The sequence below is a fragment of the Pelobates fuscus genome, chromosome 11 (assembly GCF_036172605.1).
Source record: "Pelobates fuscus isolate aPelFus1 chromosome 11, aPelFus1.pri, whole genome shotgun sequence".
NCBI classification, from domain to species: domain Eukaryota; kingdom Metazoa; phylum Chordata; class Amphibia; order Anura; family Pelobatidae; genus Pelobates; species Pelobates fuscus.
In genome coordinates, this window is record NC_086327.1 from 52,430,783 (window position 1) to 52,455,553 (window position 24,771).

Genomic DNA, 24,771 nt, shown 5'->3' on the forward strand with positions numbered 1-24,771 from the left:
CGCTCAGTCTTATCTTCAGGCACCTTGTGGTCATCCCCACATATTGGAGGCCACATGGGCACTCAAGCAGGTAAATCACATTTTTTGTGTTGCAGCAAATAAAATCATAAATACTATACACTTTTTTTGTCCGATTCGACATAAAATTTGTGACTTTGGATGGAATAAAATTATCTGTAGTTTTACACACAATGCATTGTTTACATTTATAGAAACCTTTCGTCTGGGGAAAAAAGGATAGATTTCTGGGAGGAGATTTTTTAGTAAAATTTGTAGTTAAAATAGATTTAAAATTAGGTGCTCCTCTGAAAACAATATTTGGATGATTGGGTATGATGGGATTAAGTATTTCATCGTGTTTCAGTATATGCCAGTGTTTTCTTATTATTTTTTTGACATCATTATTTTTGTTATTAAAATTAAAAATAATTGGGAGTGCTATTGGTTCGATATTTTCTTTATTTTTGTACGTCAGAAGTTCTTTTCGTTCTTTTTGTTTAACTGTATTAATTGTAGTATTTAGATCTGACTCTAAATATTTTTTTTCCATAAATTTACTTTTTAAAAAATCTGCTTGCTCATTAAAATCAGTGAGTTCAGAACAGTTTCTACGAAGGCGTAAAAACTGACTTTTAGGGGCACTCTCGAGCCAAGGCTTATAATGGCAGCTTGATCTGTCTATAGCCGTATTTACACATACTTTTTTGAAGAACGTTTTTGTTTGAAGTTGTCCCTTGTTAATAAAAATATTGAGATCTAAAAAATTAATGGATTTATTGCTAAATTCATGTGTAAGAATAATACCCCTATCGTTATTGTTTAAATGATTAATAAAATCAATAAGATGGTGCTCTGGTCCATCCCAAATAAAAAAGAGGTCGTCTATGTATCTGAAGTAAGAGACTAGGTTTGCCCGCCATTGGTGGTTGCCCCAAATGGCTATAGATTCCCAGTCAGCCATAAACAAATTGGCATAACTGGGGGCAAACCCTGGAAGTTTCCTGCATTTTAAAGAAATCCTAGGTGGGGATCAATCCACCAAAGCTGTCTACACAGAGCAGTCGGTCTGCTCTTGGTTTGTGAGTATACCCTTTTATTATTTTATTCACTTTGCCAAACAGTGAGCACTATCGGATGTTTCTTTTTATCTTTTTGAGAATTGGACACCAAGAACACAGAGAGGAACCCATTTAAATCCCATAAGCGGGGATTATACCGCTGTATGCGCTTTATTCCAGAGCTAGGACAGTAGCTCTGGTAAATGTGAGTTCTCAACTATTATTATTATTTCTATCCACATCAGTATTGTGCAAACTACACTATTGGTTGTCCATCTCTTCCCTTTTGTCTTTCATATGAGAGGAACTACTACATTGGTAGAGGACACCACCAGCAAAGACCTCCTGTAAGGACACACCAGTTGGACTTTTTCCTCCCTTTGGACTTTACACTGTGTCTGCTTTTATCGTAAGCGCAGCCTTTTTATTATTTTTTACATAAAATACTGTTAATCTGTTAAAATCACAATGCGTATCGCCCAGATGACTTTTTCAAATGATGTTTTGACAGTGACAGTAAGCATGTCAAACTCACGGCCCGCTGGGCCGCAAAGATATTCATTGCAGGCCGAAGTTTGACATGCTTCTGTCTACAGGCATCTAACAGAAACATGTAGGTGTTAATTATCTCTTAAAGGGTCTCACAATTTACTATTAGGCAGTGCCAGGCAAATTCTGGCAACCTAACCACTACAGTGTGCTGTAGCTATTATGATTCTTACAGTATCAACACTGACATGATGTTTATTGCAAAAACAAACACACAGTTTACTCTTACTAATGATATTGTTATTTAAAATATTTTCTTGAACATCCTTTAGTGTTATTTTGATTAATATTACCACCATAGATATAAAGCTTATGGGTGTATAATTTGCTTGCTAAGATTTTGATCCTTCTCCAGAAAGGAAAGAATATTGTAATATTAAAAACAATAATTTGAGGTTTTTATGACAGTAATTTGAAAACATATGCTATTGCCATTCTTCTCCACATATTGCCAGCAATTTGTTTGTTTTAGATTTCAAGGGACTAACATTTTGGTTTTTTATAGTGATCCTCAGGGCACCTTAATAACTTCATCAGAATTAAGTTGTTATGGTGCCAGGAGGTACCTAGTGCCAGCATGCCTTTAGGGAGTAAACCATTTATGAATGATTTAACCCCAAAGTCTTCTCTCCGGTGTCATTTAACTCTGCACCGACCTTCCGCTTCTCTCAGATTTGTTTCAACAAGAACCCTCGAACAACAGGGGCACTGCTGATTGGCTGTGATTGCCAGCTGACACTGTAAGCCTGTCAGAAGCTCCCCAAGCACAAAACAACTGAAAAAACAACAACTTTAAAATGACAGTTATAAATGGGGAGCTAATGAGTAGCTTAGAACATAAACTGACCCTCTCAGCCAATCAGAGGTGCCCCTTCTGTAGCAGCCATAGGTTTTCTATTTAAAGAACCTAAAAGAAGCATAAGGACAGGGGCAATGGTAAGCTGGCACCAGGGACCTATTGGCACAATAACAACTTCATTCTGATTAAGTTGTTATGGTGCCCGAGTGTTCCTTTAAATAATTCCACAGTATCAATCTCCCTCCCCGCAATCTTTGTTAATATTAATTTTCAATTTTGTAGCCCATGAAGCCCAGCTTACCTTTCTTTTTTGTACCACTGGTGTTTTCTATACTTACAAGAAACAAGAAACATACTTACAAGATTACTTTACAGGATCATTATAGGGTCAGGAACACAAACATGTATTTCTGACCCTATAGGGCTAAACCCACTCTATAGGTGGCTTGCCCCCACCCTTAGCCTCCTTATAAAAGTTTAAAACTCAACTTATTTCCAGCACCGCATGGGTCCGCTGGCGCTGGCTCGGCCCCCTTTGTGATATAATTAAAATGGCCAATTTTTATAGGTGAAAGCATTGGATTGGCTAATATTGGCAGGGGGCTGGGCCAAATGCTGTTTTGGCCAATCAGGACCTCCTCATAGTGATTCATTGAATCAATGCATCTCTATGAGGAAAATTCTGCATCTCCATGCAAAGCGTGGGGACGCTGAATGGCAGGGCTGCCTACTGTTCAGCCCTGAGCCAGGAAGCCCCTCCAGTGGCCATCTAAGGAGTGGAGTGGCCACTCGGAGGTGTCCCTAGGGGCAATGTAAACACTGCCTTTTCTATGAAAAAAATGCCTGAAGGGATGTAGTTGTTCTGGTGACTATACTGTAGTGTCCTTTTAATGGCTCCATTCTGTCCCTTTGCATCTCTGCAGACAGACTGCAAACACATTATCAACTTTTGTAGGTAAAAAATAAATGCTACATTATAGCAGCTCGGTGGAAGGGAAGGCTCTAAATACATTGACCACTTGCAGGGATTATTTGCAGATTTCAATAGTAATCTGTAGTGTCTTGTACTGTATAGATGTGTGGGGTATTAAAATATAGATATTATTATTCAATTTATGGCATTAGAAAGATGCATTGACGGAAATGTTATCACTTATTAGAAGCAACCGTAACCAGTTTTTGCATTTTACACTTTTTTAATATATGTAATGTTGTCTTTAATACAGTATTTGACAGTTCTATGTTGATATTTTCTAAAATATTTAAAGAAAATGGATACCATATTGTCTCGAAAGTGGTTTATCCATTTTATACCAATATTTCTGTAAAGAATAAACATTCCTGTAAAGAACATACTGCACCCAAAATTGGTGTAATCTATGTGTATGTGTTTTTTTTACAGAAGGAACATTATAGTGACAGGAATGCAAACATATGCAAACTCATGTTAGGCCCGTGGCCACCTGTCAGTTAAGTGAAAGGTGTTTTTACTCACCTTTCTTACAGCGCCGCACTATTCAGTCGCTCTGTCACTGGCTTCGCCCTTGCTCTGTCCCCTTTTCTGAGATCAAACTTTATGATCTCAGCCAATCCAACGCTTTCCCTCAGGACAGCACTGGGAGGCTATCGCATATGCATGGCAAAACGCTGTGCTGCGCCAATCTGCATCGCCTCATAAAGATGCATTTCTATGAGGAAGTTCAGTGCCTCCATGCAGCGGGTGGAGACACTGAACGTCAGTGCTGCCCATTGTACAGCACTGATACAGGAAGCAACTTTAGTGACCGTCTGAGTGACTGTTACTAGAGGTGTTCCTACGCAGCAATGTAAACATTACATTAAAAGCCCTGCAGGGACAGGCAGTAGACACCAGAACAACTACATTGAGCTGTAGTTGTTCTGGTGACTATAGTGTCCCTTTAAATGTACTTAAACAAATCTGAAAACCAGTGCAGCTTCTGCTGATTCTTACCTATTGTATATAATGTTTTGACATATATGCATTTTGCACTGTCAATGAGAACCTAATAGTAATGAAAATGAAGGGTTAGTAATGCACATTTGAACCTTCAACTGCATTTCTATTTCACTATCTTTCAATTACACTAACAACTGCAGCATAAGAAATTATGGCTTCTCCTCCCTTTCTTTTGACATTGTAACTCTTTGCATATCCTCTGGCATTTTCCTACACATATTAGAAACTTGCTAAGCCCTCAGTAAAATCCAGTTTTGTGAACCTGCTTGGCAGCTTTCCCAGAATCCCCACTCGCCTTAGATTTGTGTCTAAAATTCCTCTATACTTTGCAAAGGCATTTTACAAAAAATAAAACATCTGATGATATTGCTATTATTTAATATAAGTAATATAACCCATTATTCTATGTCTTTTTATAGAAAAATAAAATGAGTGAGATATAGAATGGTAGCTGTGACTAAGGTAAATAGATAAACTTATGATATGCTTCTTTGAATCATTTTATTTGGGCAACCAATTGACTAAGTTATTTTATCCTTTATTATTACGACTATAATCCATGTTTTTATTGTATTCTTTTGTACTTTACAAAAATATTAGAATGTGCTAACAGTAAAAGGCTTTAGAAATTGCATTGTTTTTAAATATAAGGTCTAAAATATTAGCGTAGAAGTTATGTATACATAGTTACATAGCTGAAAAGAGACTTGCGTCCATCAAGTTCAGCCTTCCTCACATATGCTTTTGCTGTTGATCCAAAAGAAGGCAAAAAACCCAGTCTCAAGCGCTTCTAATTTTGCAACAAACTAGGAAAAAATTCCTTCTTGACCCCAAAATAGCAGTCAGATGCCTCCTTGGATCAAGCAGCTATTACCCCACTAATTAGAAATTATATCCCTGTATGTTATGTTTTTGCACGTATTTATCCAATTGCAGTTTAAACATCTGTATAGACTCTGATAAAACCACCTCTTCAGGCAAAGAATTCCATATCCTTATTGCTCTTACTGTTAAAAAACCTTTTCTTTGCTTTAGATGAAATCTCCTTTCTTCAAGCCTAAATGTGTGACCTCGTGTCCTATGTATAGCCCTGTTTATGAATAGATTTCCAGATAATGGTTTGTACTGGCCCTGAATATATTTGTATAATGTTATCATATCCCCTCTCAGGCACCGTTTTTCCAAACTAAAGAGATTTAAATTTTTTAACCTTTCTTCATAACTAAAATGCTCCATTCCTTTTATCAATTTTGTAGCTCGTCTCTGCACTTTTTCTAGTGCCATGATATCTTTCTTTAGAACAGGTGCCCAAAATTTGTACAGCATATTCACAGTGTGGTCTTGTAATATCTGTTTGTGCTTGTAATATATTTGAGATTCCATGCATATATTTCTAATTAAAACTGTTATTTTTGGTAAAACATTGTGTGAAAAACACCATTCTTCCAGAGGGTTATAAGCAATATGTTTTCTATTAACTTTTTAATATGTGTGATTCCAATTTCACAGTGACATCCTTATTAAATATCAATGGGGAAAAAACACACGTATGTTGAAGAATTTAGGGGTTAACCACCACTTATATCACTAATTTTAGATCTGGTTCAAATGAAAGATATTTTACAAGCTGGAACAGGCTGCACAAAATCCAGGAAGCATAGAACATGGAGGAAGATAATCGCCAAGCCCAGTCATATGCTGTACTTGAATATCTACTTACAATTCCTCACTTGTTTGTTTACTTATACATTCTCTTAGCCCTTACATGTATGTTCAGTATGTGTGTATATTTATATATATATATATTTTTGTATTTATTTTATTTAATTTCTTAACTGGGAGGTCTATTAATTAAGCAATTATGGGCACTCATTATGGTAGTTATGGTGCAAGGGGTCTCTGGGCGTCATTTACCAAGACTTTTTTTTAATTATTTTGATTATTGTATTTAAGCACTTAATGCATATTTATAGCTAGAGAAACATTTATCGATTCAGTTAGGAGATGCTGATTGGCACATTTGAGCGTTTTGCCTTGCATTTGCAATAGCTTGCCAAGGCTTGCTATGGGAAAACATTGAATTGACTTAGATAATCAAAATTGATGATCTCAGCCATGGAGGTGGGGCAGTGAGACCAGCGCAGCGTGGGAGAAAGAGTGAGTAAAATCGCCTCTAGTCTTAACAGAGAAGGGAGCCGGGAGCTAACAATTTTATTCTAGCACTATAGCGAATACATGTTTGTATTCCTGACACTGTAGTGTTCCTTTAAATCTTCTAGAACCCTACACTCTTTTCTCTGTCCTAGACCACCTGATACTAAACCAATATATTCACCTTCAACTTTGCAAAATTGTTTTCAACTGTGGAATCCCAAATATTGTCTCTGCAATCTGCAAGTGTTTCTATGGTATCTATTTACAAGTCTGCTAAATGTTGCTTAATCAAGGGAAGTCACATCTCTGTGAGTTTTAACCATTACTTATAAATAGCTCTTGAGACAACTTAAAGTTACACTGTATTGTGCAGGATCTCCACATGGTAGACTCTTACTCAATTAACTCCTCCTCAGAATAGTAGTTTTGATAACCTATTTCCACAATAAAGAATTACATTTTGTTTTCTTCCTGCTTTTTTGTTTTGTTTTTTTTTTTGTATGTAAAATGATAACATCTGGCAACATTTTGCCAAAATTAGTAGGCAGGTCTGTGTAACCACTCTATGTGAGATAGTCGGGTGAATTTCCGGTCATACTGACTGTCAAGCCAGTAAATATGACTCATTTTGTATACAAATTAGACAAGAGAATATGTGAAAGAGAATCTGGATTACTAACTAGTGCTCAGAGTTTCATAAGAGATAAATATGGAAGGTGTAAATTAAAAAGCTATCGGTGAACTGTCACGTTTCAAGATTTTAAATATGTTTTAGAAACCATGTTTGTGAGGCCTGAAATCCACACTGCTGTATTTATCTCTATCCTGGAGCTAGGCATCTCCACTTTGGCTCCTAATCATTGTAAATGTTCAACTTTCTTCCATAGAATGTAGGCATAGATTTAATACATTTTACAAATAATTTCAATACTGTTAGAATAGTTTCCAAGTGATTTATCTACACAACTCACCATTAAAGTCTACATTTTTCTAACAGGAATGAATCATTTAGAAATATTATTAAATTGAGATCCTATTTAGTCAAAGAGGTTTCTGTTTTCCTACCATTTGCATTGTGTGCCTTGGCTGTGCCTGGACTGAACTGGATTGTGATGTCGCTTGCTAAACCTTTCATATACTTTTAAACGAAAACGGAGCATCAGATGAGAAAAAAAGGTAGATGATATTCAGTGTTGCATTCAGTATAGTTCTATCCAAAAAAGTGATAGCTTTCCTTTTATAGAAAGGTTCACTTGAATAGTTTAAACATTACACAACACATGGCTGTAGACAAAAGACGGAATTTGCTTCCTCTTTGCTAAATGGGAAGACATAAGCATGCAAAACTAACTGCATTTCAAATGTACCAAATCAAAGCAAGGTTTAAACTTCAATGCAATAATCTTTATGGTCTACTTCTTGCAAATATCATAGACACAACAAAGGTATTGTCAGAAAAAAATGTAATACTGGGAGTTAAAGTTTGGGTGTGTGTGGATAATCTATGATCAGTGGAGCCGTCGTTACTTTTTGTCTTGTCTGGGCTTATTTTGTCTGACTGCGCACATCTCCCACCACATACTAATACCCAAGCCTCCAATAAAACTTGGACAATTTAGTTTGGGTTAAGAGCATTGGCCAATGCGTTTATTTTAACCAACCAGCAAACTTATAACTCTAGCTTTTCTACAGCTACCAGATGCTGCCCATAATGTCAGCAGGCAGTTTCTACTATCAAATTGTATACAATCTCTAGCCCTGTGCCTGCTTCCAGGCTGATTACAAGCCTTGTCTCTCTACATGTCCATCTGAAGAGAGGCCGTGTTCATGAGCCTTACAATGGCCTGGATCACATGCAGCTGTCACAATCAAGTGTATCAAGAACAATGTTGGCGCTATATAAATGATGAATACTTGAAAACGAGAGAAATCTCAATGTATCCTTCCTGGTAAAATATTTTATAAATATATAATAACAATAATAGGGGAAAACTCAATTGTTCAGGATGATAGCTCAACAAATGGAATCACATAAGAATATATTATCTTGCAAATTGTGATTTGAATAAAATATATATTGTAACATGTAAAATAGTGACATGTTATTTTTTTAAGTTTTATTCTTCAGTCCCATGGTATGTTCTTTTAAGCTCATGGATATCTTACAAACTACTACGAAATAATTTATTTTAGAATTGCCCTGTATTTCAGTTAATTAATTTACTCTTAACCTTGATTAGTTTTCTCGTCCCTGGTCCTAGATAGTAATCCCAATACACAGAGGAATCAATGTTGTCCAGAAGATAAAAGTGTTTGATGTATCATATTTTGTGCTTCAGTCCTGATTTATTAGACAAAAGGAAATGTTTGGCACGTATTTTAGAAAAAAATATATTGAAGGTAACATTATTTTATGCAATGATTAACTCTTTGCAAAAAAAACTGTACCTCTGATAAGTGTTGGACTGTAAAGATTATTATGTAACCCTAATTAAATTATTTAACCCTAATTAATTTATTTTGAATTAGTATGAATTAACAGTCCCACCTGCTGGGAATATTAACACTATATAACATCTGCATAGAGTGTAAGAGAATGGGGGACATTATATATTGAAGTTCCAGTGGTTGCGCTATGACGGGGGATGGGGTAGTAGGAAGATAGCACCTTCCCAACCTGTTTAGTTTATAAATCCTCACAATACCATTCATGGGTTGATGGTATCGGTGGAGGGGGTTGGGGGATGACTTTTTCTAATATTGTATTTTATTTTGAAGTAGTTTAAATTGTATTATTTAACTGTGTGGAAGCTTCTAATTTCTGCTAAAGAGCAAGTGAACAGTGCTCTCAGATCATTTAATGTGCTTGATAAATCTCCAAATTCCTATACTTTCAATTGCATTCTGATTTTATTTGTCACTTTTTCTTTTTAATTCTTTATAGAAGTTTTTGTTTTAAAAGGAGTGTTACAATCAGTTTGATACAAATTTTCCAATTTTAGCTTACATAGGCTAATGGAAACAATGAATCATTTAAACCGTATGTAAACTGTATTAGGAAGTAAGAAGTTAGGTTACATCAAGCATGTCAAATTCAGAGTCTAGCAAGAGCCAAATAAACAAGGTTTACGTTTATGTGGGTCACAAAAAAAAACAAAAAACTTACATTTTCATAGAAACATAGTTTTTTTTTTTGTTTTTTTTTTAAAGTACAGTATAAAAAAAAACCTCCATCCCCCTCTACTAAACAACAGCACCCCCCTCTACTAAATTCCACCCCCCTTCCCCCCCGTCTCCCATATACCAAATCCCAGCACCCCACTCTAGCCAACATGCAGACTCCACTCACTTTAACGCTGCCAGTATGCGACTCTGGAGTCGTGCCTCTGGTATACCCCAAATGGTGCCGTCTGCACCCTGTTACTTCTTGAAACCCTGTGAAGGTGGAACAAGTCGACGTCACAATGGAATGTGATGTGGCATTGCGTGCCTCCTTGCACCTCCAGGTCCTCCACTGTCCAGCCGCGGTCATGGCAACACTGACCGACACACACACACACAAACACACACACACTGACAGACACACACACTCACTCACTGAGAGACACACAGACACATTTGCTGTCACACACAAATACAGACACTCACTGACACACACACACACACACACTGACAGACGGACACACACACACACTCACAGACACTCACTGACACACACAGACAGACACACTCTGATAGACACACACACACACACACACTCTGACAGACACACATTTACACATTCTTGCACATACTCACATTATTGTATTTATCCCTGGGGTCCAGTTGGGATCTTCTATCTGGAGCTCAGCCTTCCTGCTTCTCACTGCTCCCTCGCGTGCAGTTTAGTGATGCCGGAACCGGAATATGACGTCATATTCCGGTGCCTGGCATCACAACAGACGGCATGCATGAGGGAGCAGTGAGTAGGAGGAAGGTTGAACTCCCATGCTGCATCCACCTTCCTCTCCTCCCCGGCCAGGTAAATGTTAGCAGAGTAGGCACCTGCAATGTGGGGAAAGCAGGTGCCTACTCTGCTTGGAACACTAAGCATGCACTTGCGGCTCGCTGGGCCGCAAAGATGTCCATTGTGGGCCGCATCTGTCCCGCAGGCCGCGTGTTTGACATGCTTGGGTTACATTGTGTTAGAGCCTGGAGGATATAGAATAGAGTGAGAGTTGAGTTACTTACGTTGGGTGTATCCCAATGCACTGTGGCAGAAGCCGCACGCAGTTGAGTACAGAGGGAATAGACCGCGGTTGAGACATATTGCAAGTAACCTTTTCCAATCCCAAGAGATAGTCTTGAGGAATTGAACATGTAAAACACAAAACAGGGTAGTATAGTTGTAAAACCGTATAGGGAAATATATCCAGTTGTCCGATTTGGCCAGCTGAAGGCCTTTTGTGGACTTGGCAGTTCTTGTTTCTAGGTGTGTGAAAGAGATGGCTAGTAGTGGGTATTGATGCTTGTCGGTTCAGGAGTTGTCACCCTGAATTACTCTAGTATCAAACCATTTATGAGTATTGTTCTATAATAGCACTTAATATGTAGATTACAGCAATATGGTGGCATTTCTGAAAAGAAAAAAGATACAAAAAGAAAAATGTTTGCTTTGATAAAGACGGGGTTTCAGTAGTGAAATGTTTTGTATGTCTGTTTTACATTTGTAGGGTTCACAAATTAGGCAACTATTGCATTGCAATTTTTTTAGGATTGCATTTACATAAGTGACAGATTCTCTAGATTGTACAAGTTTGCATAGTAGTCTCCCTGTGTCTATGTGATTTGTAGTCTTTCAGCTGTAGATCAGCTATGTATCCTATAATCCTTTACCAGCTATAGTTAAGGCAGATGACAAATCAACAGCTGGAAAGCCCCAGGTGGCCTCTTCAGGCAACATGCAAGGTACAAAAGGCTATATTAAAGGTATGCTGCAATTATTTCCTTTTCAGCCAAAAGTGGAGTAAAATTTATTCAACACTTTATCCTTTGTAAATCAAAACATTTGTAGCTCTGGCTGCAAATTGTCAAGATATTAAAATTACAATACTGATATTTTCACAGGCATTTTTCAAACGAAAATGCGTTTTTGAAGGCTTTGATTTCATTCTTCTGTGCTACATTTTCCTAGCTCATGATGTGGTGATATGGAAAATATAATTATACAGTAAAAAATAACCCTCTAAATAGACTCTCTCTCTCTCTCTCTCTCTCTCTCTCTCTCTCTCTCTCTCTCTCTCTCTCTCTCTCTCTCTCTCTCTCTCTCTATTGTTTCCACTTGAAGGCTGATATACATTTTTTCTTTTACTTGGAATATAATGCTGCCTGTCTGGACAAGTGTATTGTTTCAATCCTTCCCACGCTTTCCACTTCCTACAATGCTTTAATGCTAGGACTTGGTAACCTCTAACTAGTCAGCATATCCCAGATCCCCACATGTTAAAACATGTTGTCCTACATTCCCTTAAAAGTTTGACATTCTGTTGTGCTTGTCTTGGACAGATAACAAGCAAGAACAGATAATAACATCACAGTAAGAGCTTGAACAAAATGCTCTCTGATGTATTAAAGTAATATAATTTTACATTTATTGTAACAAAAGTAGTAACATTTTGTATAAAATCATAGAAGCTTCAGTGCATCAAGGTGTGCTACCTTTTCATATGCATTAACCCGTGAACGGCAAATGTGTAGGTATTTAGTTAAAATTGTATTAACTTGCCCTATTTTCTCTATTCAGTACAAGATTGGACAACTGTACATGATAAGCAAACACAGCCATGAACAGAGTTCAGATGGAGAAGGGGTCGAAGTAATAATTAATGAGCCTTATGAAGATCCTGTACATGGAAAAGGACAGTATACAGAGAAGCGAGTTTATCTAAACGGGTATGTCTGGTATTAGGATTACATTAAAAAAAAAAATAGTTGCAGATACAATTTTGGATCAGTATTTTATCTATATGCATCTATTGAATCTATTCATTTTGTTCTCTTCAACTTGTATAATATACAATGTCATGAGTGGGTCTGGAAGCAACACAGACATTTGTAGTGTAATGTAATTCTTTACAATTGCAATTGTAATTTATTTATATAGTGTCAACATTCTGCAGTGCTGTACAATAGGAAACAAGCTAAACCTTTAATTCTAACAACACGTATGACATAAGGGAGCAGTTGGTGAAGCAAATTTTATCCCTTAAGGACGGCAGGCGTTCTATGCCATCCTTAAGGGGCTGGCTGTAATCGCCGGCAGGCGGCATAGAACGTCCTCGCTGTTCTTGCCACTCACGTGGCCGCTGGCAATTGCCTGCTGCAGATCGTGGTCGGGAGACATGCCTGGGAACCCAGGCAGTCCCTCTGTGGCCAATGACCGCGCTCTGCAGCATGTGATCGCAAGGACAACCAGTCACTACGATCACTGTTATAATGTTTCAGCCAATGAATTGTAACAGCATTAACACTGTGATCCGCCCCTTTCTTACGCAAGATGCTACCAAGGAGCTTGTCCATGCTCTAGTAATTTCCCGCATGGATTACTGTAACCCTCTCCTGATTGGTCTCCCCAAAAGCCGTACTGCCCCGCTACAGTCTGTAATGAATGCTGCAGCTAGACTGATTTTCCTATCCAGTCGGTCCTCTCACACCTCGCCCCTCTGCCAGTCCTTACATTGGCTCCCTGTATCCTATAGGAGTCAATTCAAAGTGCTAACCCATACATTTAAAGCACTGAACAATTCCAGCCCCTCTTAGATCTCTTCACTGATCCAGAGGTATGCCCCTCCTCGTACCCTCCGCTCTGCCCGTGACCACCTCCTGACCGCTGCTCGCACCCGAACGGCCAACTCGCGCTTGCAGGACTTCTCACGGGCGGCTCCTCTCCTTTGGAATAACTTGCCTACTGCCATCAGACTCTCCCCTAGTCTTCAATCATTTAAGAAGGGCCTTAAAACCCATCTCTTCAGGAAAGCGTATGGCCTCCCAGGGTAATCTCTCCCTTACATACCTGTCTCTTGCTCTCTCCTATGGGAAAGTGCTTTGCTCTCTTCTCCAGCTCTGCTTCACTCCTACCTGATATTTCCTATCCTAATGTTTCTAATACCCCACCTCCTATAGACTGTAAGCTCATTTGAGCAGGGTTCTCTTCAACCTATTGTTCCTGTAAGTTTTCTTGTAATTGTCTTATTTATTGTTACATCCCCCCTCTCAAAATATTGTAAAGCGCTACGGAATCTGTTGGCGCTATATAAATGGCAATAATAATAATAATAATAATAATAATCACCCTGATTAGGGCTAATGGTACTTTTGTACTTATATATAAAAAAAAAATTGTTGTTGACCCTTTGTGTCATTTGCAGCAACCCAAATCTCCCTTAACCCCTTCCCTGCTGCCGTGATCACTGTACTGTACAGTATATTTGCTGTACAATACTGTATCAGTGATCACTGTGATCAGAGAGCTCTGTGATCAGGCTAAACCTTTTTTTTTTAGGGATAGTTTTATTTAAAAAAATATATAAAAATTACCCTTTCAGTACTGATCGCAGCTGCCTAAACTGTGATCAGTACGTTTATTTTATTTTTTGTGGGTTTTTGAGGGTGGGTAGTCGGTGTTAGGCAGGTAGGAATTTAGTAATTGCCCCCTTATTTTTTATTAGGTAATTGATTTGTCCCCCTAGAATGGTATGTCGCTACTCAGCAGAGGAGGCGTATGTCATTCTGGCAGGCAGTGATAGTGACACTCTGCAAGACAGTGACACTATCACTGCCTCTGACATTGAGCCTCTAAATGAGACCTCAAGTGATGGTGCCCCACCACTACCTACAAGAGTACCCTCAGAATACCCAATGCCAGACGGAGACTGGGTGCCCCCAAACATGATAGCCATTCACTGTTACACCTGGCATCACTGTAACATTGTACGACTGCAAGCCAATTAGTTTTTTTGAGCTCTGTCAGATGACGTATTTGAGCTCATAGCTCAGCAAACAATTTTTTTTGCCATGCAGTATCTCTCTGCACAACTACTATGCCAGTATAGCATTATTATTTAAAAAAATAATATTGCTTTGAAACCAAGCCTTAGGCACAGTGTGGAAGAATCACAGGGGTTTCCCCCAAACCCTGACAAGAGGTTCCTCTTCAGCTCTCCACCAGTGCCTGTGAGAGGTAGCACTGAGCATCTGGAAAAGCCTAAGTGCCCTGTAGACTACAGCAAGTTTATGGGGGGAGTAGACTTGGCTGACCAATGCATAAAGCCCTGGTGAACCGAAAAACTAGGACCTGGTACAAGAAAATTGCAATCTACGTGAGCCAGATGGCAATTTCTAATGCCTATGTCCTCTATAAAAAAGAGGTCATAGGTAAGCCCTGCGCTTTCCTTGAATTCATGCTAAGCCTTTTATCCCATATGTTATTTACCAATCCCACTTTGGAATCGGGAGATCTCCAAATACTTTTTTGGCAAACACTTCCCGAATCCCTCCCACCCCCATAAAAAAGCTCCCCAAAGAAAGTGTCGTATTTGCTACAAGAAAGGAGTCTGAAAGGACTCTAGTTATTATTTCCCAACCTGCCCATCTCTACCTGCCCTCTGCATAACAGACTGTTTCAAAGTCTACCATACAGAACTGAACTTGAATTAAATCAATCTGTATGGTACTTTGGCAGTTTGTTTGCTTGATTTCCCTGGATTTCTGCCTGTACCGACCTATAGGTTTGTTTTACGAACTACTCTGACTTCTGGATTCCACTGACTTTGGCCTGTCCCTGTTTACACTAGCCATTCTAAAGTGGCTGCACCAAACAACTCAAAATATTAAATTTGTAGTACTGAAAATGTGACTTCCCCCCAAAAAACTCTAATCCCAGGGGTAATGTTGTGATTAGCACTGAAAGGGTTAATGAAATCACTTTTTTTTTTTTTTTAAACTTCTCACTCTTTTCCTGCAGTAACTCTCTGTGTGAGATCAATTATCTCTCTGCCTTCAGATCAAAGTGTATGTGGGGGTACTGTTCCATTCCTGTGTGTAACGGATATCCCTGTACCCCTGGCTGGGTACCTCCGCCAAGGACCGCTGCCTAGCTGGAACAGGGGACAAACTGCATCACTTCTGTCTACAGTCGCCGTGGCTTGATTGGGGCCCTGGAACCGCTCTCTCCTGGAGCCGAATGGGGAATTTGCACTGGACGACACTCAGTCCTGGGAGCTCTAGTCCTGGTAACGCTCCCTCCTGGAGCCGAATGAGGAATTCGCTCTAGACACCCCCAGGCCCTGGACGACACTCAGTCCTGGGAGCTCTAGTCCTTACAAGGGCTTTCCCTGTTGAATCCTACAAAGAGTAGTCCTTTCCCCTCCCAGTAACCAGACAACAAATAGTTTTGGGAGTACAAGCTGGAATACATTTAATGACAGCCACAACTAGCCTTATATGCAGGTCCCCTTGAAAGGGGCACACCCCCTGGACCTGAAATTAGACTACAGTAAAAACATAACCACGATTACATTGGCTCTCAGGTCCAGGACACTCCTATACAAAACAAGATCATCCCTCCCCTGTGCCTGGGAGATAATTGAGTCAAGCACTGTATTAAACTCAATTATCTCCAAGCACAGAAAATAATTTCCTAAACACCCCAAAAGTACCTTAAAAATACACAAAACCCCACAAATCACAAAAATCACCCATATCAGGAATTTCCTGGAAGTCATAATTTAACCAACTCCATGCCCAAAACAGTTCCAGAGAATCAGGACTTGCGGTCGGTCTAGTTCGGTAGTTTAAAAACAAACAGACTACCGAATATAGTCAATAATCTTACCCTAGAGCTTGTTCCCCTTGTTCGTGGGAACGTTTCCACCAAACAGTGTCTTTCTAAGGGTTGTAGAACTGAACACAGTATCTGAAAATAGTTCCATGAACTCCACGACCAAACACCGCTGCCTGCGTTCACGCAAACAAGATGGCCGCAACCTCGTGGTCGTCCACAGGAATTGCGGCCACCCAGACGAAAACTTAGAACACTGATGTGGAAATTACTACAAAGTAGCAATTAGGCTTAACAAGCTCCAGGGTGGTCTCTGGTTCGTGCAGCTGTTTGGTTCCTGAACCATATAGTACAAATACACGAACAGAGACTTTTACATCACATTTTACAGGGTCCATAGTCTGTGAGCAGGAGGCCAGCAAGCAGGCTCCTCCAGGAACTCGTGGCCAACTCACTTGAAAAGGGGAGTTTGTCACACTGTGAAATAATAAAAAAATGGTATATGTGGGTACTGTTATATTCAGAAGACAGTGTTAAATCAAAATACTGAGGTCTTATTGTACTAACTAATACTAGTATTAGTATTATGATATTTCCTGTGAAAATGCAATTGATGTGTGTAAAAAGATAAAGTATAAATCGCTACATGGGCCCTGCATTTCTGTTAAAAAGGCTAAACCAAACATCTCAAATCATGCCCTTTGGAATACTCTAGGTTGCTTACGTTTGAAAATGGTATGCCAAAATGGTGGAAATGTTATTACCCATGCTACCATAGTCTCTCAAAAGCCACATAGGCCCCAAAAAATCACTTTGTCAAACTTACAAGCTGAAAGGGCATCTAATATATTTCGCCCTGTAACTTATCAAAACAAATCTGAAATAATGGTACGTGGGGGTACTGTTATATTCATGAAACAACAATGTGTAATCAAAATACAGAGGCTCTATTGCACAAACTCATATCAGAAATATGATATGTCCTGTGAAAATTGAGTTCGTGTGTGTGAAAAAGCACAAATAAAACAATATCCACAATATGGGCCCTGCATTTCTGACAAAGTGGTAAGACCAAACATCTCAAAAGATGCCATTTGAAATACTCTGGGTTGCCAACTTTTGAAAAGGGTATGCCATAACAGTGTAAATGTTATTACCCAGACTGCCATACTCTTTCAAAAGCGACATAGGCCTAAAAAATCACTTTGTCAAACTTACAAGCTTAAAAGGGCAATCTAATATATTTCGCCCTGTAACTTATCAGAAAAAAATCCAAAATAATGCTACGTGTAGGCCAAGAAAATCACTTAATCAAATTTCAATGTGTACAAACATAAATGGACAAGCCCTATATTTGACCCTGTAACTTTCCAAAACCCCATAAAACCTATACATGGGGGGTACCGTTGTGCTCGTGAGACATCACTGAACAGAACTAGGTGTGTTTCAGAGCAGTACAATATATACTGACCATATAATCAGTGTGTGAAAAATGCACACAAAAACACTAACTTTGGATAGGGTTTGTGCCCATGTGGCTACTAAAAAAGATTAGACATGCCCTGGGATGTCTACTTTTTCAAATGGTATGCCATGATGGGGATAATTTTCATTTCTGGGCTGCCATTCGGTCGCATAGGCAACATGGGCCAAGCAAACCAATCTGTAAAATTTCAGTGTAGAAACAAATTAATGGACAAGCCGTTTATTTGACCCTGTAACTTTCAAAAAACCAAAACAAACTGTACATGGGGGGTACAGTTTTACTCGTAAAACATTTCTGAATACAAATATGTATGTTTTATTGCAGTAAAACCAAACAGTATTCTGACATTAACAGTTAAATTGCCATGCAGAACTTAAATAAAAAAAAATCTTATTTCTTCAGACCTTTTGAGATTCTATTCATATAAAATTTAGTTAGACATATTAATATTTGATATGATTTTAAAGCTATGTTTCTCCTGAACAAAATGATATATACAAAGTGTGGGTGCACTTAGTATGAAAGAGGTAAATTATTGTTGAACAGTCATATAGGCAAATTCTGTGGTTTGTTTACATTTTATTTTGATCCCAACTTGTATATTTGGCTCAAACCTTAAGAGGTTAAAAACAAAACAACAACCCCATGGTATTTAGAAGTTACTGGGCAAACTTAATTACACAAAAATATTGTGATGTTGTAAGATACCCTAGTGGAATGTATTCAATAATTTTAAAGACACTCTAAACAGCATAACCACTCCATCTTACTGAAGCGGTCATGGTGCCAAAATGTGTCCCTTATTTTTAAAATTGTTTAATCCCATATAAAAAGATGCCTTTTTATTTTTCTTGTGTGAAGGACAGCCTCCATGGGCTTTCAGTCAGTCAGCTGGAAAACTATTTTCATGGCTCTTTTCATATCAGTTTTGTGTAATGTTTGTGCCTGGTGTTAGCCAGGGCCGGACTGACCCACGGGGATACCGGGAAATTTCCCTGTGGGCCGTCAGCACCTGGGGCCGGGCAGACATCTGGGTGTACTGGGCCCTGCACGACCCCCTGGCCGGTCGCCCACAGGTATCAATAATGTGTGTCAGTCTGTCAGTGTGTGTGTGTCTGTCTGTCATGGTGTGTCTGTCTGTCATGGTGTGTCTGTCTGTCATGGTGTGTCTGTCTGTCATGGTGTGTCTGTCTGTCATGGTGTGTCTGTCTGTCATGGTGTGTCTGTCTGTCATGGTGTGTCTGTCTGTCATGGTGTGTCTGTCTGTCATGGTGTGTCTGTCTGTCATGGTGTGTCTGTCATGGTGTGTGTCTGTCTGTCATGGTGTGTGTGTGTGTCTGTCATGGTGTGTGTGTGTGTCTGTCATGGTGTGTGTGTGTGTCTGTCATGGTGTGTGTGTGTGTCTGTCATGGTGTGTGTGTGTGTCTGTCATGGTGTGTGTGTGTGTCTGTCATGGTGTGTGTGTGTCTGTCAGGGTGTGTGTGTGTCTGTCAGGGTGTGTGTGTGTCTGCCAGGGTGTGTGTGTGTCTGCCAGGGTGTGTGTGTGTCTGCCAGGGTGTGTGTGTGTCTGCCAGGGTGTGTGTGTGTCTGCCAGGGTGTGTGTGTGTCTGCCAGGGTGTGTGTGTGTCTGTCAGGGTGTGTGTGTGTCTGTCAGGGTGTGTGTGTGTCTGTCAGGGTGTGTGTGTGTCTGCCAGGGTGTGTGTGTGTCTGCCAGGGTGTGTGTGTGTCTGCCAGGGTGTGTGTGTGTCTGTCAGGGTGTGTGTGTGTCTGTCAGGGTGTGTGTGTGTCTGTCAGGGTGTGTGTGTGTCTGTCAGGGTGTGTGTGTGTCTGTCAGGGTGTGTGTGTGTCTGTCAGGGTGTGTGTGTGTCTGTCAGGGTGTGTGTGTGTCTGTCAGGGTGTGTGTGTGTGTCTGTCAGGGTGTGTGTGTGTGTCTGTCAGGGTGTGTGTGTGTCTGTGTCAGGGTGTGTGTCTGTCTGTGTCATGGTGTGTGTCTGTCTGTGTCAGGGTGTGTGTCTGTCTGTGTCATGGTGTGTGTCTGTCTGTGTCATGGTGTGTGTCTGTCTGTGTCATTGTCTGTGTCTGTCTGTGTCATTGTCTGTGTCTGTCTGTGTCATTGTCTGTGTCTGTCTGTGTCATTGTCTGTGTCTGTCTGTGTCATTGTCTGTGTCTGTCTGTGTCATTGTCTGTGTCTGTCTGTGTCATTGTCTGTGTCTGTCATGGTGTGTGTGTGTGTGTGTCATGGTGTGTCTGTCTGTCATGGTGTGTGTCTGTCTGTCATGGTGTGTGTGTGTCTGTCATGGTGTGTGTGTGTGTCTGTCATGGTGTGTGTGTGTGTCTGTCATGGTGTGTGTGTGTGTCTGTCATGGTGTGTGTGTGTGTCTGTCATGGTGTGTGTGTGTGTCTGTCATGGTGTGTGTGTGTGTCTGTCATGGTGTGTGTGTGTGTCTGTCATGGTGTGTGTGTGTGTCTGTCATGGTGTGTGTGTGTGTCTGTCATGGTGTGTGTGTGTGTCTGTCATGGTGTGTGTGTGTCTGTCAGGGTGTGTGTGTGTCTGTCAGGGTGTGTGTGTGTCTGTCAGGGTGTGTGTGTGTCTGCCAGGGTGTGTGTGTGTCTGCCAGGGTGTGTGTGTGTCTGCCAGGGTGTGTGTGTGTCTGCCAGGGTGTGTGTGTGTCTGCCAGGGTGTGTGTGTGTCTGCCAGGGTGTGTGTGTGTCTGTCAGGGTGTGTGTGTGTCTGTCAGGGTGTGTGTGTGTGTCTGTCATTGTGTGTGTGTGTCTGTCAGGGTGCGTGTGTGTCTGTCAGGGTGCGTGTGTGTCTGCCAGGGTGCGTGTGTGTCTGTCAGGGTGTGTGTGTGTCTGTCATGGTGTGTGTGTGTGTCTGCCATGGTGTGTTTGTGTGTGTCTGCCATGGTGTGTTTGTGTGTGTCTACCATGGTGTGTGTGTGTGTCTGCCATGGTGTGTGTGTCTGTCTGTGTCATTGTCTGTGTCATGGTGTGTGTGTGTGTCTGCCATGGTGTGTGTCTGTCATGGTGTGTGTGTCTGTCTGTGTCATTTTCTGTGTCATGGTGTGTGTTTCTTTCAAGGTGTGTGTCTGTCATGATATATGTGTGTGTGTTTCTTTCAAGGTGTGTGTCTGTCATGATATATGTGTGTGTGTCTGTGCCTCTCATGGTGTATGTGTGTGTCTGTGTGTGTTTAAAAATAGTGTTTTTACTCACCTTTTCTTTTCCCATGCCATGCTGGTTTTCCCCGACTGGCCCTGCCTCTATGGCTCAGATCATGAAGCTTGATGATCTCAGCCAATCCAATGCTTTGCCATAGGATTGGTTGCAAAACGCCACACCAAACAGCATCTCCTCATAGAGATGCACTGAATCAATGTATCTCTATAGGGAACATTCAGCACCTCCAGAGTGTGGAGGCCCTGAATGTAGGTGCTGCACACTGTGCAGCACTGACACAGGAAGCACCTCTAGTGACCGTCTGAGTGACTGTCTCTAGAGGTGTCACTAGAAAGCAATGTAAACACTGCCAAAAGTCAGTGTTTACATTGAAACGCCTACAGGGACAGGCAATAGACACCAGAACCACTACATTAAGCTGTGTGTGTGTGTGCGCCTGCTAGTGAGTGAGTTTGTGTTTTTATGTCAATGAGCTTATGTATATCAGTGAGATTGTTTGTCTATGAGGCTGTGTATCAATAAGCATGTGTGTGTCAGTGAGATTGTCTGTGTCTGCATGTGAGTATGCTTACTGTATAATTAAACGTTTTACTCTGAAAGGACCAATATTTTATATTAGAAAAAGCAATATATATTTGATAAGGAGTTGTAAACGAGAATGTGTACAGAAGATTATCATTGCATTTTTCCAGAAGCTCTAGATCCTGCATTGTCTTGAAGGGTAATTTTATTCACTATAACAGCATATGCTCATTGCACATCAAGGACGATTCTTTCACAGTGTGTAAGCTTTAAAAAAAACAAAAAACAACCTTTAGTGTTTTGCAAAAACTTGATTTAGCTAGATTGGCCTTTTCATTTAGATGGCAAAGGATGACTCATTAAATAGTGTCCATTGCTACCGTGCAACAATAACCATCTCCTGGTCTTTAATAAAGGGCCACTAAAATCACCCAGACCACTTCATCTCAATGAAGTGGACTGGGTGTAGTGGTCTTGTCATTTTAACCCTGCAATGTAAAACATTACAGTTTAATAGAAACTGCATGGTTGAATACACCTGAATGGTTGAATACACCTCTAGTGGTTGTCTTACTAACAACCATAAAAGTGCTTCCTCCTCCACACCTAAGTGAAACTTTGACAGAGGGCTGGGCCAGGGGGAGGGCAGGCCATATGCCCTGCCATGCTGCAGTGTGGGGCCCTCTGCTCAGGCCAGTACTCCATTTCGAATAATGGCTGCTGCACATGCTCAATGGCTATCTTTTAATATGAATATTACCTGGCGGCACCCAGGCCCAAATTAGTATGGCTCTCTTGAGCTCTGGTGTTTAGAGCGTTGCCATGGTAACTGAACATCGGAACTCACAAGAGCAGATACACTAGAAGCTAGGAAGTGCTTCTCCCATTGGACCACCAGGGTTCACCTGAAAACTAATGATCCCCCCTCCCTGCCCAAGGTAAGCCACAGGGAGGGTAGAATCACTTTTAGTTCCTGTATTTCCTTCTGACCCCACTACAGCCCTATTCCCCCAAAAGAGCCCCCAACTCCTTGATACAGCCCCTATTACTCCAAACCCCACTAATACAGCCTCTATTCCCAACTTACAGCTCCTATACAATAATACAAAGAGAGGTACAACCTCAAAAATTGCTTGGATTGTGTACGAAAACATCTGCACAAAATATGGTCTGGGTCTGGTTTTAGATTGAAGGTACCACGAAGGATAGTTGAGTATTACAGGTTAGAACCTGTGGAACTTCCATATCTAGACAGTCAAACCAGTACTGATCTACCACCCCAACATCGTGGAAGTAGACAAGGAGCGGAAAACTGCAGTGGTGGTAGATGGGGTAAGACCCAGTGACCTTGATATCAAGAAGAAGAAGAAAGATGAGAAAGTGGTCAAAAACAAGGACTAAAAGGGGAGCTTGAAAGGATTTGTCACATCTCCCAGCTTGCAACTTCACGTGACCGCACCTGATCGGTGAGGTCACTCAGAGATCATCAGTGACTTATCGAAGTCCCGGCGGATAACAGCCAGATCCATCAGACCGTCCTTCCCCAGCGAGTGCGGCATTCCTATGGACACCGGCCACTGCGATACTAAGAATATTTGTTGGGGTCACAAGGACGTGCGTGCACTGCCACATCATCGGCGTGCAAGCACGTTTTGGAATCAGTTGATCTCTGCCCACCAATGACAGTGAGGAATAGGCTAGTTAAACCCATTTCTGTATTCCCTCTTTGTCCTGTCATGGCTTCCATCCTGTTTTGTTATCTGAGAACGCATGCCTGTATTTGTTATTTCTAGTTTTTGATTTTGTCTTGTTCTGACGATTCTTACTTCTGGCTTCTAGACTTTTTGCCTTTGAATTCCACTTTTTTTTCTGTCTGTATCTCTGACCTCGGCTAGTTACTGGTTATATTTTTAACGTTAATTCCTGCCATTCTAAGGCCCGATAATACGTTTTACCTTAGTGTTATTTACCTAGTTTGACTTAGTTCTGCATGCTGGGCCACTGAATTGTCCTGACAATTTGGAAATTGAAGGCATTACAAGTTATAATAGGAACATTTAGTGCTGTAACCCTTAAGTTGGAAAAGTAGCCTCAGTAGATTCAAGGACATCTGAGATCTCTGTCCAGAACACTGCAGTTCTAGGGATATTTATGATGCTACGCAGAACCCTCAGACTAACAGGCCTCTGGTAGAGGACCCAAGAATGAGAAATACACAAAATACTACCGGAGAGGTGAGGGAAAAAAATTATATACACCGCCTGGTCAAAAACAAGTCGCCATAAAAAAAAAAAAAAGGTCATGCACTCGAATATTTTGTTGATCCGCCTTTAGCTTTGATTACGGCACGCGTTTGTGGTGGCATTGTTTAGATAAGCTTCTGCAATGTCACAAGATTTATTTCCGTCCAGTGTTGCATTCATTTTTCACCAAGATCTTGTATTGATTATGGGAGAGTCGGACCACTGCGCAAAGCCTTCTCCAGCACATCCCAAAGATTCTCAATGGGATTAAGTTCTGGACTCTGTGGTGGCCAATCCATGTGTGAAAATGATGTCTCATGCTCCCTGAACCACTCTTTCACAATTTGAGCCCAATGAATCCTGGCATTGTCATCTTGGCATATGCCCATGCCATCAGGGAAGAAAAAAATCCATTGATGGAATAACCTTGTCATTTAGTATATTCAGGTAGTCAGCTGACCTCATTCTTTGGGCACATAATGTTGCTGAACCTACTCCTGACCAACTGCAGCAACCCCAGATCATAGCACTGCCCCCACAAGCTTAAACAGTAGGCACTAGGCATGATGGGTGCATCACTTCATCTGCCTCTCTTCTTACCCTGATGCGCCCATCACTCTGGAACAGGGTAAATCTGGATTCATCAGACCACATGACCTTCTTCCATTGCTACAGAGTCCATTCTTTATGCTCCATAGCAAATTGAAGCCTTTTTTTTTTTATTAGGTTCACTGATTAGTGGTTTTATTAAGGTTACACAGCTGTTCAATCCCAATCCCTTGCGTTCCCTTTGCATTGTGTGTGTGGAAATGCTCTTACTTTCACTATTCACTACTGTTGTTTTTCTATGATTTGATTTCACCAAATGTTTAAGTGATCGCCGATCCTGATCAAACAGGATTTTTTTCCGACCACCTTTCTTATTAAAAGACGATGGTTCCCCACTATCCTTCCAGTTTTTAACCCAATTTTAGTAGTTTCTGCA

The 24,771-nt window shown here is 40.5% G+C and overlaps 1 protein-coding gene across 1 annotated transcript in view; it reads left to right on the forward strand.

Moving 5' to 3' along the window:
• LOC134577885 (cytoplasmic phosphatidylinositol transfer protein 1-like) overlaps positions 1-24,771 on the forward strand; it is a 189,719-nt gene that overhangs the window by 49,999 nt on the left and 114,949 nt on the right. The window contains exon 2 of the mRNA XM_063436800.1: positions 12,321-12,469. Within this exon, the coding sequence (XP_063292870.1) occupies positions 12,321-12,469 (149 nt within the window). The remainder of the gene's footprint in view (positions 1-12,320; positions 12,470-24,771) is intronic.